Genomic DNA, 18,529 nt, shown 5'->3' with positions numbered 1-18,529 from the left:
GGGGCGGCTCTAGACTTTATAGGCTCGTTGCCTGGGGTTCACAGAGGCACACACAGAGCAGTGAGCACACTAAACCAAAGCGCGCTGCACCAGTCGCTTTTTATAAGAGCTAAATTTACCAGCGAGTTTCCTCAACGTTGTTTCCTGACCTCTTCCAATTGGTCAGTGGAACTTGGCTCAGGCGGTTATAAGGTTTCGGGGACCTCCTACCATTCAAACTTGGTTCATGTGTCTTTGAAACGCAACAGTGGAGTTAGAGACAGTGAGATAGGCGCACTTATTCTGGTGCGGCTCAAGCTCTGTTCATACGACTTTTGACAAGAAATAATTATTATTTCTACTAAATAACGATGGCCTTATCCGGAGTGATGCTGCCGTCATTTTCGACGTTCTCAAACCAAAGAGAAAAAACTTGGGAAATGGTAAGTAAAAGAAAGAAAGAAAAAGCATGCCTGCGCGCTTTTCTTTTTACATGTTGTTTCCATGCACCTGTGACAGTAGCAGCAACATCATGTCTAACATCATTCTCCCTTCTTTCTTCCAGAGGTGGAAAGGCGAGATGGAGAAGCCGACCAGCTGCTCCATGGCTGAAATGGTACATAATAATATGGACAATCACCACAGAAAGGACGACGAGGATCTGAGCAATTATTTGGATCTGGATTTTATTCTCGCCAACACGACTGGCACCGCGGACAGTCCGCCACCCATCGGAGTCGGTGCGGAATATATGGGCTCTGCCAGCGCCGGTGCCCACCTGTACGCTGCGGGGAGCCAAGTGCCACATTACCCGTCAAACGACCACCGCTCACCGCCTCCCCCGTACAGCACCACCAGCCTCATGGCAGAGCTGCTCCGCTCCGAGGGAGACAACAACTATGGCATTACGCGCAGCAACAACAACAATAACACGGCCGTTCAGGGAAGATTTTACATCAACGCGGTGCCGTTTAATCCCAGACAACATCAGGACATTATCGACAACATCAAAGTCGAGCCAAACATGGACAGCTACGGCCCCGTTCTGGGCATGGCGCCCCAGAGCTGCACCAAAATCAAGCAAGAAGGGAACGTGTCCTGCATGATGTCCTTCGAGCAACCGCGCGTCGCCAGCTCCCCGCGCGCAGCCAGCAGCATCACCCCGCCGCTCAGCCCGGGCGACCACCAGGGCACCTCGGACTGCCAAGCGCCGCTGTGCCACTCCATGAGCTTCCCGCAGAAGTATCATCACGCCTCGGCGGCGTACCCGCACCACCACCACCCCCAGCTGCCCTACCAAGGAGGTCCTCCTCCGCATCCCTTCGGCATGTACGAGGAGGGTCTCGGCATGCAGCCCGGAGGCGCGCAGAGGGTGATGCTCACGCCGCCGTCGTCTCCCCTCGAGCTGCTCGAGTCCAAGCCCAAGAGAGGCCGGCGCACCTGGCCGAGGAAGCGCACCGCCACGCACACCTGCACGTTCGCCGGCTGTGGCAAGACGTACACCAAGAGTTCCCATCTGAAGGCACATCACCGAACTCACACCGGTAAGAATGCTTTTTTTCTACCAGAAAACATATCTATGGAGATTATTTAACCATTAAAAAGCGTGCGTAATTCATGCATAATTACGCATAAATCAAAACGGTGTAGTGCAATGGTTCTCAAACTTTTACATTTCTGGGTCTCCCCTTAACTCTGACAGCATACAAATTAACGGGTCCATTTGGTTCCATTTGTGTTCTGTCAGAGTTACAGTCAAGTTAGACCCCCCTAAAGGAACCCAACAGTCCTTGGAATCCACTTTGAGAACCACTGGTGTTGTGTGTAATGTGTGTACTGTTGTGTACTGTGCTGTAGTTCTAACGTGTTGTCACTGTTTGTCCTCGCAGGTGAGAAGCCGTACCACTGCAGCTGGGAAGGTTGTGGCTGGAAGTTCGCTCGCTCCGACGAACTGACCCGTCACTTCCGCAAACACACCGGCCATCGTCCCTTCCAGTGTCACCTGTGCGAGCGTGCCTTCTCCAGGTCTGACCACCTGGCCCTTCACATGAAGAGACACATGTGAAGAAAAGCCTGGCCCTAAAGCCTACACAAGGACTGGGGGGGATCATCATGGGATCTATTATGTGTATTTCTTTTGTTTTGTTCTTATGTATTTTTTAATTTAAATTGTTCTCTACATGACCAAAGTCTTTTATATATGGAAAAAAGTTTTAGTGTTATTATTTTCTAATAATGTAGCTGGTACTACTCTGGTTATTATGAAAGCTTTAGAAAAGCTGTATTGGTTGTTTGATTAAGAGCAGACAAACCAAAGGGGCTGGCCCTGTAGCATATACTACTCTTCCTTGATAAAACTGGAATGCTGTGTTTGACACAAAAGTGCCTTTTTATGACTGTGTGCTACTGTAAAAAACTCTTCATGACAGAACTACACGGCCACCAAAAAGTCCACGACAAGTTCATGTTGACAAGAGTGAACTGCACATACTGTAGCCTGCAATGTGCGAAGACAATGTTTTATTATTTAAACTGCCTCAAAGTTTGAATGGCTTCAACACTTGGACGATATTGTATCTTCTCAAGTGAAACTGCATACTTCTGGGTCCAGCCCCTCTCTGTACAGGGCTTGATGTCCTGTGTATTGTTATTTTTTACTTAAATTTATATAGATATGTACATGGATTTTATACTGTAAATTGTGTATTTATTGTAAATATTAAAACAACGAAGTTGATATTTTTGGTATTTGGGGAACTTCTTCTCAGCAAAGACACACCATTCATGCTTGGTCATTTAAGATGTCATTTCATCATGTGAAACATTTTCACACGTTAATGAACCACATCCTCACACTAAACAAGAACTATAGCTTACTTTACCTATAGGCTTGCTTAAATAGACATGATAGTGGACCTACATACAATCACATCAATTAAAAATACATGGGTTATACATAATGCCACTATGTACCTATATCAAAAACAAAACAAAAACCTGGTTACTTCATTTACACTGTGATGTTTTCCAGCTGCAGGACAGAGAAGGGCAGCCGCTTGTGGGCTTAGCCTATAAATACAAACACTCAATTTCCATAATTACAGAGTGAGCTAGGAGCCGTCTGGACAGAGGGGCACAGCAAACCCTCGTCAGGGAGCCCATAGACTCTCGTTCGGATGGATAGAAAATTATAGTAAGACATCAAAGAGCCTTAATACTACAATTACACAGAGTTGCCCCACGCTGCAGTTTCAAAGAATCTTGAGTCCTGCATATTATGTCTGTATGGTGTCAGCGGGCATTCATTTCACAAACATCAAAGTTGGCATTGACTGCATGTATCAAGACCAGATGGCCAGATTTGTCAAGAGGATGGATAAGCATAAAACATGTAACAGATACAGATAGTAGAGATAATGCAGTTTTATTCCATTTGTGCATCAATCATACATCATATTACTCAGGCACAACACATCTGCCCGAATAGTGATGCCACTCAGTTCATAGCTGTCATGATCAATTCCTGTAGTAATCAATAATAATAAATACACGTTAAACGATTTACCTGACAATTTTACTGATTTATCTTGAAAGTTATGCTGCATGGGTCAAACATCTTGCTAGAATTCATTCAATTTCAAAATTGAGGAAGTATACTGGGCTAAAAATAGCGTCAGTGGTGAGATGCAAATGTACTTTCTCATTTCACTTTTCTGAAACCAATTTTGAACTCTTCAGCTCAGTTTTAAATAACGACTACATACAGACTCATTTAAGAGAAAATGAGGAAAAATAAGTACATGACCAAAGTCCCCCCCATCTTAATCTATATTAACTTTTAACTTACTTAATTTGGTGTGAATTATGGAGCAAGGCATCCATTACTGGAGTCGGCATCGAAAATTCAAGATTTAGAACCAGCGCTCTTGCACATTAATTCTTCATAAATCACTGAAATGTAATTTACAAATATCTTTTCAGATGAATGTTGGTTTACATAAAAAAAACAAGACTTCATCTAGGAAATGGTAGGTTACGTTTATTATATTAAAAGTTAGTTTTGAGAAAGCCAAAACCTTGAAAGGATATAATATATATATTTTTTACAATGACAGATATGCAAGAACATGAACGTTGACATGTCATTGGGTGGATAGATAAGGCGTGCTGTACGTCTGCATGGTACAGCCAGCTTCCACGGTCATGCATTCCATGGGAACTACTTCCACCAACATGTCAACATTGGAACAACAATCCGCACATACAGAAAGCCTGGCATATACATACTTTATGTGCCAAATAATAAATCTGGTTAGGGTTATAATGACATGATTACACAGGATCAGTATACAGGGTTCCCACAAATTTTTACCAATTAATTTCCAAAACTTTTCCAAAACCTTTCCAGAATATTTAACCCAATTTCCAGAACTATATAACAATAATTCAGCTCAATAACAAGTCGCTTACTCCTATGCGCAATGCCCAAAGACATGTAACCACTGGTGTATGCCAGTGGTTCTCAACCTTTTCAGGCTGTGACCCCCGAAATAATCATATTTTAACTGGGGACCCGGCACCCTGACGAGCACTAAGAGTTGAGGAATTTTGTATAACACGTTTCTATTGTGAAAATAGCCCCGCGAGGCGTTGTGAGCATGTAGATCGGCTATTTTCAAAATTTCTGCCTCTAATATTTGACAATTTGGCGAATGTTTAATTTGTCATTTCAGAGGCATTAACAAAATCAATAACCAAAGACAATGCATAGCTATTTTTTCCAGGACCTTCCAGGACCCTTGATCAATTCCAAAACTTTTCCAGTACTGGAAAAAATATTTTTCTAATTTCAAAATATTTCTAGGAATTTCATGACCGTGGGAACCCTGAGTATAAGAGACATTTAAACTTCCTGTCAGATTGAAGGACATGGTTCTACACATAGATACAAGTGATACAACAGGTGATCTGGGCGCATGCTGACATACAAGGACAATTCAAGTTGTAACCAGATATCAATCTCATCATCACTGCTGTTGTGATGCATCTCCAGTAGAAGGGCAACATTTTGTGTAACAGCACCAAAGAGGTCAATCAGGTTTACAGTGTCCTTTTTTTTTTAAAGGGAGGCAACACAATAATGTGCATCAATTTCTGTTTTTGTACATGACATCATTTAACTTCATTCCATTTCAATGAATAAGGAAGACATTAATAATTAACCGTTCATATGGCACTATAAATAAACGTGAGGGGTTTACGTCATTGGGAGCATTAAGAGGTTACATTTCATTTACCTTATCCTTCGCTAGAAAATGACAACAATGGAAGGATTGTGAAAGGGCCCCAAAGAAACTGTCTGCTCTCTGGTAAATGATTCGGTTAATGAGTCATAAAATCATCACTTTTCATCAAATGTGTAACAAAAGCCCCAAAACAAAAGGTGTATTGTCAAAGGTGAGAGCAAAAAACACTTCCAACTCCGGAAATAAAAATGTAAGAACAGAATTAAAAGGAAATTTCACTCCAAGTCTCTATTGTGTCTTTAACAAAGTTGCTTACTTACAGAGTAAAATGATCTCTCTACACATCATAAATTCCACATCTTTCTGTTAAAACCAGAGTAAAAAAGTGCAGACATCTGATCAAAAGAAAAATTATATTAGACCATTGGTCTCGACATAGTTTGCTTTGGAGGCAGCGATTGCTTTGGCCAGCAACATAGGGAGACTTAATCAGTTACAGGTACGCCTCAATCTGGTAAATGATTTTAATGTTGCTTGGCAGTGGAATTTCCCTTTAATAACCTTTTGCGAAAGCTTCCATCAGCATTGCCCATGAACCACTAATTTATGCATTGTCACACAATGGCAAAAAAGCTGATTTACAAGCTCTGCAATTTAGGAAAAGGGTTGCCTATAATGGCATGCCCAAAATAGGGAAACCAGGTTGAGTGGTTAAGACAGGTGGATTATTACGCTTTGACATTGCTGTTACAAGGCTGGGGTGTATAAGGCAATACATTGTCTAGCCATAATCAAATAATATTATATTTACATTAAGTGATTTCTCAAGGCAAACATAAATAAAAAGAATACCTGAAATCAGAGTAACAATCACTGCCTAAAATGTAGTTACCTAGTCAGTTTGACTTCCATTATGAATGTTTGAAGCAAGGGTTATGATACAGTTTTATACAGTGCATTTACAGATTCTTCATCGACCACAGATTCATTCCTTTTTGCATATAAATAATAAAACAAAAATAAAATATTTGTAAAATGTTGATTTCCTCACAACACAAAAAAAAAATCAAGACGAAAAAGGTAGTTGCCTGTAACAAATATAACAAAGCTATATACACTGTATAGTCAAGCAGCCAACCGATGTGAGTTGCATGAAATCACTATGTTCTACAGGGGCTGGCTAGCTGGATAGTCCTTCATTATAGCTGCTGCAAAGCCAGGAAGCGCTGAAGATTAAAAACGCTGGAGGACCAGACCAGAGAAGCACAGGTTTGTCTCACAGGAGGAAGTGGTGATGATGGGGTGGTTGTGTTTAGGTCAGCGTACTAGTCTATGTGGTGTTTGGACAAGTATGCTGAGGAGGGGAGGAAAACTTAAGAGCCTTCATCTGAAGAAGCACTGGCCTTTAGTCAGAAGTGGTAGTTGCACAACGAAAATCCTCAGTGTTTATCTCAGAGTGTAAAATTGGAAACAGAACTTTTACACAGGATTTTACTGAACAGGTACGGCGATTTGCGGTTCCGTTATCATCCGTTCCGTTCAGTGACGTGGTCAAATGTAAAGTGTGTGATCTAGTTCCCGTGTAAAGCAATGGGAGTGTTGAATAATATGAGTGTGAGCTGCATTTGTACGAGGTACTGGCGTCAGGAGTGGTAGTAGCAAGGGAGGGAGATCACGGCGGTCATGTTGAGTCTGTTACGTTGTGCTGCCGTCATGGGTCTGCGTGTGGAGTGTGGTCAGGTGCTGGGCATGTCAGCCCGGCTGAGGGCGATGGCCAGCTCCAGGTCCTCCTGTTCCTGGACACGCAGCTTCCTCAGTCGCTCCTGCTCCTCGCGCTCGCTCTCCCGCTTGGCCCACTCCACCTGCTGGCTCTCACTTCCAAACTGGTAGGGGAGGAACAGAGAAACATTAGCGGCTTGGCCAAAGAGGAGGTATACTGTAGATGTTTGCTGAGTTACGCACACACACAGCAAAACAAAACAGAAAACGAAACAGGAACAAATACTGGACTCGAAGATTCGTCAAAATATGATTAATTCATTATTACCAGTGTGATAATGATGGATGCAGTACAGTGACTCAAGTGAGATTTTCAAATATTGGCATTAGCCTACCTCGAGAGGTTGGCTGGATCTTATTGAAAAATATATATACACACATTAAAAAACTAAAAATAAATCTTGATTTAGATGTAATTCTCAACACAAGTCACAATAACCCTAGCCGTACCAATATGGATTTCAAATATATGAATTTCAAATAATGGTATTAGCCTACGTCAAGAGGTTGGCTGGATCTTATTGAAAAAATATATATAGATACAGTATATATAAAAACAAAATAAAATAAAATCTTGATTTAGATTTAATTCTCAACGCGAGTCACAATAAAGTCCTGAAAATTAAGATTTGAATTTAAGGGATACATCATTCCTCACCAGTAACATGAAAGACTATATTGTAAAACAATAATAATGGTCATTACATGGCGTTACACTGAGGAAAAGTATGTGGACTTATATTTTAATACTGCATTACCAATTGCTTTATATAAAGAAATTACCACATTACCAATTACTTTATATAAAGAAATTACCACAGATGACCAATGCCTCTTTTCTTTCATATGACCGTCTCACTGAATCTGGTGAGAAATTTCCCTGTTAAGAGGATTTCAATCAAGAACACAAGTGCTCACAATTCAGTGTGCTGAACTCAATCAAGAGTATGGACAGGTTTCTATACATGCAAAGGACTTAAATCTGGTCACCTTATGATAATCTTACCTCTGCATTTTCCGACCCTGGGAAAAAAGAACAATTACAATACAGATCTAGACACAACACACACAATTCCCGAATGTCATGCTGGCGTGAGGTCAGAGTTGGACAATAGAAAAAAGACACAAAAAGCCAGGCTGCCATGCAACAGCACTCTCTACCTGAGATCCTAACATCTAAACCTTTGAAGGAAAAATAAAAAAGCAAAGAATCAGCCGTTAGTCTTTACAGCATGACAAACAAATAAAAGGCTGGCTGAACTTCGGATATTTGGGCCAACTTAGTGTTAGCCCAAAGGCATATCAGTACCATCACCTGTGCTTGTTTAAGAAGGAAAAAAAGAAAATGTGTTCAATGATACTGTTACAACTAGTAAAAGACTTAGCCTATATCCTGTGAGGGCTGGGGAGGCCAAGAGAGACAAGAGCCAGCAAACAGACCACGTTGCCATGCCGATGGAGATGAGAGAACCGCAGATATGAAGGAACACAACGAGAGAACATCAGAGTCTGTAAAGTCCAAGGACTGGGACGTGTGTTTTATTTACAATTTTTAAGTCATTAGTTGCAGAAAATGCAACAGCCAGTAAACATTGCGATCTTGTGACTGTCATGTAAAATATAGTTACTGGCATGAAAGAAAGCTGATAGAACATGTCCCCCAAAACAAACAAGCTGAAACTGGCAGTGAGCCTTGCTGTGGCATTCAGCTCCATGAGATGATTGGAAGGAGGGGGCCGCTCAAGCAGTCAGCAAACGTAGGCTGAACACAAGAGTATAACTACACTTACTGAGTTGAAATCAGCAAAACCCACAGAGGAGTCCTTAGGCGCAATAAAGGAGTCTTTACAGCTATCTGTGCCCCCAAACGCCTTTATATTCTGAGACGAATCGGTGTCCTGGATTGGCTCTCTTGGACTTTCCACTGCCCCCAAACCAAGTTTAGCAATGGGAGAAGTTTTACCTGAAAGGTTTAGAACAGTGGTTCTCAAACTTTGACATTTCAAGGTCTCCCCTTAACTTTGACCGTGTACAAATGGAACCAAATGGGCCCGTTAGGGTCCATTTGGTTCCATTTGTACACGGTCAAAGTTAGAGACTTGCCAGGGTCAATTTAGACCCCCATAAAGGAACCTAGAGAGTCTCTGAAATCAACTGGTTTAACCACTGGTTTAGAGGACATCTTAACAGCATTCCAAATGCGTCACTCAAAGTCATCTGAAGAATATCGACTTCAGAGACTGCGGATATGGGCCAAAATCAAATCAGTTGCCCAAGTATAATGCCTATTATGCAGAAGAACCTCGGTGAAAGTAAACATTGGTTTAAAAAACAAATAAAAAGGTGTTGACCGCATTGTTAGTGAAACTTACAAACGCTGTTTCACTTTACAAACACACATGTCCCTTTTCTTTCCTCAATACTGACACACAGAAACAACAGCCCCACCCATGAATCCTGTAAAGTTTTTATACAATTTCCATGACGGTGCCATAATCTAACTTTAATGATGTGTCTCTCAACTAAACTGAACTCTGTACCTAATTGAGATATACATATACAGTATATACGCAGATTTCGTGGGGGCCTCTGACAAAGAGTTTCATTGTCTGTGTCTGACAATTTAATGGTAGCTATACTTTAGCAATCGCCAATCTATTGCTATACTAAAGTCCACTGGCCATTTATTCTATTTGGCCATGAACCATTTTTGGTTCGCATCAGTGGTGCTAGCTTCGTGCAAACATTTCACCAAAAGGCAAACAACCAACAACCTTTCTCGATTCAAGCCATGTCTTCTATTGGAGGAAGGACCTGAGGTGATGGTAGATGGAGTCACGTGTGCACAAAGAAATGCCAGCGTACATCAGATGAGCGGTTGTGGTGCACAAAGTGTCCTCTCTGTAACCCTAACCCTGCCTTATCTATACCAACAGTCTTCCTGTTTACAACTTCAAAAGGAGAAATTAAAGTCTAAACCTAAATGCCCCCCACCCCAGCACCAGCTGGGCACACAAAACACAAGTTTAATAAGACAATATTCAACCACAAATGGGTATGCAGAGGGGGGGGGGGGGGGGGGGGGTGCTGACACAACGGACTGTTTCATGACAATTCTCTGGTGTTTGCAACCATGCAAAAGTGCTCTGAACCTCTAATAAACAACGTGCAATATGGTTATAAATGTCAAGTCCACATTCAAGTTTGACCATTCAACATTTGGCTTGAGCACTGGTTAGGCTTTTTCGGCTGGGTCCAAGTCAACATGGTGTGCTAGCTATGAGCAACTTTTTTATCCATGATATTTTTGGGGGTTTTCTGCCTTTATTGATAGTACATAGTGAACATGGGGCTGGAGAGCTGGGGAGTGGCACGCAGCAACGATTGTCAAGCTCGGATATCGAACCAGCGACTCGCCGTCGAGCTGCATTAGAGCCTAACTGCTAGGCCAGTGGCGTCTCCCTGAACCAGAACGTTTGACACACTTAGGTAATTTAGACCGTCTTTGTTTCTGTCAAAGCAAATCTCTGTACTTAATGAGTGAGCACAGTCTAGTTCAAGCGCGCGCACACACACACACACACACACACACACACACACACACACACACACACACACACACACACACACACACACACACACACACACACACACACACACACACACACACACACACACACACACACACACACACACACACACACACACACACACACACACACACACACACACACACACAGCACAAGGCCTTACCATAGGGAGGTGCAGGCCGGTTAGGCACATTCTTCTTCGGCGGTAGCACAGGATTGTCCGGCTTCTGTTTAAAAGCAGAAAACCCCACTCATTCAGGATGACAACTCATACAGGGATGCCAAGCAAAATATAAAGTCTCTGGTCTCATTCTTTATGACCCGCTTTTCATATGTGGTAGTTTTCCTTTTCTTTTTTTCTGTTAAGATGAGAGCTAACTTAAAAACATAGCCTGTGGAAAACAGTTTCATCAACTCATTCATGACTGGATGAGTCCCTTGAGCTTACCTTTGCCATCTGACTAAAGTCCGCGAATCCACCCTTGCTTCCAAACGAGTTGCTACCAAAGGGATCCATTGTACCGAAGACATCTATGACAGGACACAGTTGAAATACAGTTGGAACATTTTAATACGTTTGTGGAAAAGGCCCACAAAGTATAATGAAGTTCAGCCCCGACCACAAACAAAATCATTTCTGCATCTAGCTTATTCTGAAAAGGGCCTTGCATGCTATTTTCAGAGCAAAATAAGGGTATGTTGCATGACCGTTTAATTTTCCATGACATTTCTGCAAAAACCTGAAAAGCAGAGGTTGTGTTTAACCTGACGTATGCATCTGATTAGCTAATTACAGGAGTAAGTTGGTCTACTGTTAACCAGCACTGTGGCTGGGTTGTTTTGAAACGTCCTGGTATGCCTTTTTTTTCTCCTCTTAATGTATAAATTGCCAAGTGCAGAGGGGTTACAGCAGAAAAAACAAACCATTGTAATAGAATCTGTTTGTTGTGAGTGTGGGACCATAAAAGAGCGCATTCATGTGCGTTACGCGGTATTTTCTTTTGACGTGAAATTAACTGCTGGGGTCCACAGTCAGCCCTGTGTTCCTCTGAAGGTGTGTACCACGGTTAGTGCGCAAGGCCGGCGGCTGCCCCCCCAAAACTTAAAACAACTTCCTTCGCTGAATGAGGCGCGGCGGTTCAATAGCAGTTGGATACAGAGTAGAGACAGGCAGCAGTGGACTGGTTAAACCCATTTAGAAAGGGTACACATTATTGTGTATCATTATTTTATGCTTTAACTATTGAAAAATAGCAGATCTACAAGCTCGCAGCGCGGCACTTGAAAAATGGTGAAAATTAGAATTTTGACCCGATTCTATAAGTGTCTTTTGAATCCTTCTAAGGTTTTTTTGAAAAACCTATATTTCTATGTCAGCAATCTGGCCAGCCATCGTCAAAGAAAAGGTCCTTTTCACTTAACTGGAGCTCAGTTGGTCTGTTCTTGAGAGACTACTGTGTCAGTGTGGTTCTCAAACGTTTTCATGTGAAGGACCCCCAAACTGATATTTATTTGGCCACAGCCGGACCCCCATCTCAAAATATCTAGTTCCAGGGACCACCCCCAGAAGCAAAATTTGAGTTACAAACGTTTGCTTTAAAAAATACGTATATTCAAAGATTTGCACACACTTTCACAACTTTTTCAAAAATAGCAGATCTACAAGCTCGCGGCGCGGCACTCAATGAGCAACTTCTCTTCTCCTTTTCTAGATCCATTTGGAGTAGATCCGTTCAAAGAGAGCGACCCCTTCAAAGGGACCTCATCTGATGACTTCTTCAAAAAGACAGACAAGTCTGACCTGTTTGGCTTGATTTGCACACACTTTCACAACTTTTTCAAAAATAGCAGATCTACAAGCTCGCGGCGCGGCACTCGCCGTGAGCTTGTATGTCTGCTATTTTTCAATAGTTAAAGCATTCAATAATTCTAGGCCTAAATGGGTTAAAGAAGCGGTGGCTGTGTATTCTAGTAGAGCAAGGATCCGCAGTCACAGAGTTTCTGTTATGCTTGGCCCCAGCAAAGCCTCCTGTTTTTCCAGGGTAAGGGGGAGTATTTTTAGTTGGGCAGCAGTTAAATGCGTAGGTACCGGACTAAAAATAGACCTCAACCACAGGAAAATATGAAGCCACTATGTGTAAAAATTGGTTGCCCTTAATGCCCTCAGAAATAAAAATCTAAATGCAACACGTCACCCAAGGTGGCAAAGAATGACTGCTTTCGAGCGGTCTTGCACAACTTCGCTTTCTCACGCTCAGTTATCAGACCCTAGGGTGGATGTTGCGCTCTCTGACATGTACAACTACCGTTAAGTTTAAGGATGACATTGAATAGGATCTTTCACTTTGAAAAAAAAGTGACTTGGAAAAAAAAGAAAGTGATGTTTCACTTTGGTTAACTATTTTTTCCTTCATTCAAACTTTATTCATTATCTTTCACCATGTTGACTATTGTTAACACGGCTCTACTGGCAACACTCCTACCATAATTGTAGCTCTTCCCCCCCCTCCTCCTGTCTATAATTACAACCCAGTATAAAGAATATACCTAACATAGAAAACATAGTGTATGTCGGTCACTCCACTTTAGTTTGTATATATGTATCAAAGGAGTGGTTTTCAAACAGGGAAAGATGAAAGCATACAACACGTCACCATGGGTAAGCTGATATTGGTGACGGACAGGTCAAGAACCAACACAGGGAAAAGTGAGCTATAGTGGTTATGAGCTTTGATACTCATCTTTGTAGCGATTGATTTCTTTCTCCATTCACTTTCGAACATGTCTCAAAAATCAACCAAGGCAGATTCTGACTATCTATCTATCTGCTATATCCCAGTCAACACCAATGATTCCTAAAGCAACAAGTTGCGACTTGCAACCAGTTGTCGGGGTCTGAATTGACCCGTTGCAGGTCGGTTGGGGATTCTGTTACAAGTGGAGGCAAGTTACAAATTGTTGCATTGTGAATCATTGGAGTTAATGGCCAAGGTGGACTACACATCTTGTTTAATATCGGTAAAATATAGGGGTGTACCCATATTGTATGTAACTGAATTGAAAAATAGTTTTTTATTTGCAATGATCTACTACTATATCGATATGCAAAAGCAAATATCGATATTATCCATCGATAGTATCCATCAAAAAATTTAAAGAAGAGCAACTACAATGAGTAGTTCAAAATCAATATACTAGTCTTGGGTGCAGCATCTACGCTGAGGAAGGCCTCCTGTGCCGAAACGTTCGATTGTGTGCTGCTGCTGGGGGCGTGTCCTTATCATGACAGTATTGCTACGGTCTTGACAGAAGCTAACAAATACAGTACCTGAATCTTTTGGTTTTGGGCTGTTAGATGTGAAGGGGTCATTACTGCCGAATGCGCCAGGCTGAGGGAAAGAAAGAAGGAAAGCGCAATTAAGTCTAATTCAAAGTAATCATATAACCGTGTTGCTTGCTGAAAATAACTGCTTTTCATGTGAAACAAACCAGAGGGATTTTTCACCAGTAAATCCTTTATTCTTGGCGAGTGACATGGTCATACGCCAAAGTATAAATTAGACATCACAAACTAGAAAACCGTGGCTGTGATACAATATTACATAGGTGATGTAAATGGCAGCTTTGCCACCAGAAAAAAACCTGTTTACAGCACTGGCTTCTTTTCCTCATGGTGTTTATCCTGTAAAAGGTTCATTGTTGCATGTTCCTGGCAGCAAGGACGGAGAACTCCTTTTTAGCTCTCTCTTTAGAGTCTTAAACTAATTTAGCAAAAGAACACAGTGGTTTAAAATGTCCCAGAGGAACAGCAGATGCTGTAGCCAGTACTTCTGTTTAGCATTACCAGCTAAAGGGGAATTCATGGGTACTTCTAACCAATAGCTAAAGAGGCATCTACAGGTGCTGCCAATCAACAGCTCAAGGGGTATACTACTGCTAATCAACAGTTATCACAGGTTTCGATATTTCATCATGTTGTGGACTACTGTACCTTGGCTGGCGGAGTGGGTTTCTTACTAAAGGGGTCGGAGGAGCCAAACAGGTCAGACTTGTCTGTCTTTTTGAAGAAGTCATCAGATGAGGTCCCTTTGAAGGGGTCGTTCTCTTTGAACGGATCTACTCCAAATGGATCTAGAAAAGGAGAAGAGAAGTTGCTCATTGAGTCACATCTGGCTTGGCTAGGTCTGAGGAGCAATCATTAGCTGTTCTCCATCGTATCTTCATTATACATTTGAATGGCAATGGTGAAATATATAATGCAGTAATTTGTCTCCACCAGTCACTTTATCAAGTTAAAGTCAGTCAATGAGGGTAATATTTTATAATCTTAATAATAATCACATACAACCATTCAAACTACAGGCTTGTCAAAGCCAAAGTATCCAGAGATGAAATACAAGGATATATACAAAGCCTTCAAACCTCTGAAGGGGTCTGATTTGAAGGGGTCTTCTGTCTGGAAGGGGTCTACTGGCGGTGGGGTCTCCTGAGCATTTCTGTTGAACATGGCTATCCTTGATTTGAAAGAATCATCCTGCTGAATATATGAATTGATTACAATTAATGAATCTGTGCATGTGTCTAAAACAGCTTTTCCCAGTAATGTTCATCATTGTGCAGAATGTGCACTCATGTACAAATGGAATGAAATAATAAAAATGGTACTTCGCACCGTCGGAAGACAATTCACATCCAGGAAATGAATGAACTTTAGCGACTCCCAACCCTGCTCGTGTGAGCATGTCTCTCCCGTCTCACCTTGCTTCTGTAGCCTCCATTCTCCCTCTCTGTGAAGCCTTCATTTATATCGGCCAGGTTGGTCAGGCTGCCTCCATTGGTGCCATTCAGAGCGGTGTTGTATTGCTCAATGGCCTTGTTCACCTCCTGTTGGCTGTCCTGGATTTGGGACAGCTTGCTACGAGCCTGCAAGCGCACAGCGTGCCGATATGAAATGAATGAAAGTTTTAGTGAACTGAACTTGTGCATCATATCCTATATTAAAATTGGCTTAAGGGAGGAAGGGCGGGAGGGCGGACCACGTTGTGTGTCTTCTAACCTCAATGTAAATGATGGAGAGTCAGTAACGAAATGGACCCGTTTTCATACACACACACACAATGGGACCTTAGGTAACCTGTTGTTTCTGCGTGTTCTGTGCTGACCTGGTTGATCTCGTCCTGGGTGGCTTTGAGGGACTTGATGATGCTGTCCAGCTGCACCTGTCCAGCCAGTAGGCTCTGCTCCAGCGTGGACTCCTCCTCCTGCAGACGGCTGAAGTCCACCTTGGTGCGAGACAGCTCGTCCTCCTGGCTCTGGAGGTCCGACTCCCTGCTGTGGATCTGGCTCTGCAAGGACGAGATCTGGAGAGACATATCGTTGTTGTCGGGTGGAAACCTTGTATGTCCAAAACAGTTTGTTTTATATTTATCATTTAAAAACCATTTAAACTAGTGAAAACAGCCGATCTACAAGCACACGTGTGTGTGAGGCGTTGTGTGCTTGTGTGCGTGTCTATTTTCACTAGTTTTGTGAGACATTCTTATTCTTGTATGATGAAGCAGGGCTTTACTTTACAAAAAAACAGACACATTTGGAGTTACAAGGTGTCTGCCCGACAGTGACGATAATTATAATTACACAGTATACTTTATATACATTTTGTATAAATCATTGGTTCTCAAAGTGGGGTCCGGGGACCTCAGGAGTCCTTCAGGGAGTTCCAGGGGGTCCCCAGCTAAATGATAGTTAGGAACCAAATGGACACTTATGGGTATGTAACTCAGAGAGTGTACAAATGGAACCAAATAGACCAATTCATATTACAATATTCTCTAAATTGGGGTCTCAGAGTCCGTAGCCTAATGCATGTCAAACTGAGGGTCCTTGAAATTAAAATGGTTCAGAATCACTGCTAGAGCTGTAAAAATTCTTCTGTAATGGGGTCCCTGGCATGTCTTTTCAAATGGGGGGTTGTGAGCTAATAAGTGTCAATTAGGGGGTCCTTGACACGACAAGGTTTGAGAACCACCGTTATAAATATCAAATGAGCGTGGTCAGGTTTCAGTAGCCAGCATACACCACGTTATTGCGCGGGTGAAATAGGCTCTCTCGCTCTCTCTCCCAGAGAACAAATCTAACAAAAAACTAATTTCTTAACTTTTTGTTTTATGTTTATATAGACACTATGGCTGTTACTATCATCGGTTATCATCATTATTATTGTTGTACAAGCCAGCCAAGGCAGTGTGAAAAAACAGGTGACTTGTGTGTGCAGGAAATGTTTTCATGTGTGATGTTCTATGATGTTGTAATGCAGTGGTTCTCAAAGTGGATTCCAGGGACTGTCTAAATTGACCCATACAAGTCTGTAACTCTTGACAGTGTACAAATGGAACCAAATGAACCCTAACAGGTCCATTTGGTTCCATTTGTACACTGTCAGAGTTATGGGGAGACCTTGAAATGTGAAAGTTTGAGGAACACTGTTGTACTGTACGACAGCGGCAGGCCAGGGTTCTTCTCACCATGCTGGACTCTTCCTGACACTTGAGCTTGACGTCGTTGAGCATGCCCTCCAGCTTGGAGCGCTGCTGGTCCATCTCCTCCAGCCGGTCCTGGGCATCCTGCTTCTGGGTCTCCAGGTCCTGCAGGCTGCTGCTCTCCCTGTCCAGCTCACCCTGCATGTCCTGTAGGCCAAAAACACACTCTACCTTTAAATGTCCTGTAGGCCAAAACATGGGGACACACACTCTTTACCTTTAACCCGTTAAGATCTGGGATTATTTTCTGCTTTAGCAAGCTGTTAGATCTGCTATTTTTGAAGTGTCATGAAAAGTTGTGCAAATCTTTTGGGCATCTGCAGGTCTTGTGTGTCTGCAGTTGTGTGTCTTTTTCAATTGTGATTTTAAAAGTGTGCACGTACGTGTGTGTGTGTGTGTGTGTGTGTGTGTGTGTGTGTGTGTGTGTGTGTGTGTGCGTGCGTGCGTGCGTGCGTGCGTGCGTGCGTGCGGGAGAGTATGTGTGAGAAGGTCTAAATAGTTAAACCATCACTGTGTGACACCAACACAATGCCAAGATGAGTGCAAACATAGGTTCACATGGAATACAAACTCATTCAATCTACTATCTGGGACTTGTTAAAATAAAGTGTATGTTAATACAACACAACTAGCACATCTGCAGTGATTCTGACCCTGGGGACACGTAGAACACCCACTGGTTGACCAAATCAATACAGTTATTTGAAGCAGGAGGTGCACTAGATTGGACATTGTTGTAATTACCTTTCTTCATTCATTGGGAATGAGGAAGACAACTGACATAAAACATACAGATTGTAGCTGTAATGACGCTACCAGTCTGTCATTTTGCCTCGTATCATCACTCTTTCCTTTTCCATTGACAAGGAGTGGGGACAGAAATATGGAAAGGCTGACGCGGCCTAATATCATAACAAGCAAACAAAAAGCGCTCAGAATAGAGTTAATAGTTCCCGTTTAACCCTGCCCATCGAGGTCAAAATACAGGTGGCGATGGGATGTGTCATAACTGGGGCTAGGCAAAAAAAAAAAAGTATTATCTATATATCGATCACACTTAGGGCTGTCACAATTATTACATAATCGTCTAATCGCAATTATTTTACATAATTATTTTGTGATAATCGTCATAATCGTTTACATGTTGAAACATTTTCAAACATTTAAAAAATAGTGGAAATAGCAGATCTACCAGCTCACAACGCGCCGCGATGCATTGTGAGCTTGTAGATCGGATATTTCCACTATCAATGTTATTTTTTTAGTATAAAGTTGTCAAATCATTTCTTTGTATATTTAGGTTATGTGTCATGACTGCCATGTGATACCTCAAAGCCTACAAGCCAATCAGAAATGTAATTGTCAACGACAAAAACACAATTAAATCGTTAATCGC

The 18,529-nt window shown here is 42.1% G+C and overlaps 2 protein-coding genes across 4 annotated transcripts in view; one reads left to right on the top strand and one right to left on the bottom strand.

Annotated features, from left to right (window-relative positions):
- Positions 1 to 511: 511 nt before the first annotated feature.
- LOC308285105 (Krueppel-like factor 4) lies at positions 512 to 2,360 on the top strand (the record flags this gene model as incomplete). Its single annotated transcript, XM_080725823.1, has 2 exons — positions 512 to 1,523; positions 1,869 to 2,360. 2 exons carry the CDS (start codon positions 512 to 514, stop codon positions 2,042 to 2,044), a joined length of 1,188 nt encoding a protein of 395 aa, XP_080581949.1. The 3' UTR covers positions 2,045 to 2,360.
- A 4,604-nt stretch (positions 2,361 to 6,964) lies between these two features.
- The window catches only part of LOC308285744 (epidermal growth factor receptor substrate 15-like 1), a 28,449-nt gene continuing 16,884 nt past the window's right edge, over positions 6,965 to 18,529 (bottom strand). For 2 of the 3 annotated variants that reach the window (XM_080726593.1, XM_080726595.1), the window contains 9 exons: positions 17,119 to 17,280; positions 15,757 to 15,954; positions 15,353 to 15,517; positions 15,017 to 15,131; positions 14,586 to 14,725; positions 13,923 to 13,983; positions 11,043 to 11,125; positions 10,758 to 10,821; positions 6,965 to 7,108 (listed from right to left, as the gene is read on the bottom strand). In XM_080726593.1, the coding sequence (XP_080582719.1) occupies positions 7,098 to 7,108; positions 10,758 to 10,821; positions 11,043 to 11,125; positions 13,923 to 13,983; positions 14,586 to 14,725; positions 15,017 to 15,131; positions 15,353 to 15,517; positions 15,757 to 15,954; positions 17,119 to 17,280 (999 nt within the window). In that variant the 3' untranslated portion in view covers positions 6,965 to 7,097. The remainder of the gene's footprint in view (positions 7,109 to 10,757; positions 10,822 to 11,042; positions 11,126 to 13,922; positions 13,984 to 14,585; positions 14,726 to 15,016; positions 15,132 to 15,352; positions 15,518 to 15,756; positions 15,955 to 17,118; positions 17,281 to 18,529) is intronic. The other variant, XM_080726594.1, reaches the window with a different exon arrangement.

Source organism: Nannobrachium achirus (assembly GCF_963921795.1).
Source record: "Nannobrachium achirus genome assembly, chromosome: 5".
NCBI classification, from domain to species: Eukaryota; Metazoa; Chordata; class Actinopteri; order Myctophiformes; family Myctophidae; genus Nannobrachium; species Nannobrachium achirus.
Note: the sequence above shows the minus strand (reverse complement) of the source record. Positions and strands in the feature narration are given on the sequence as shown.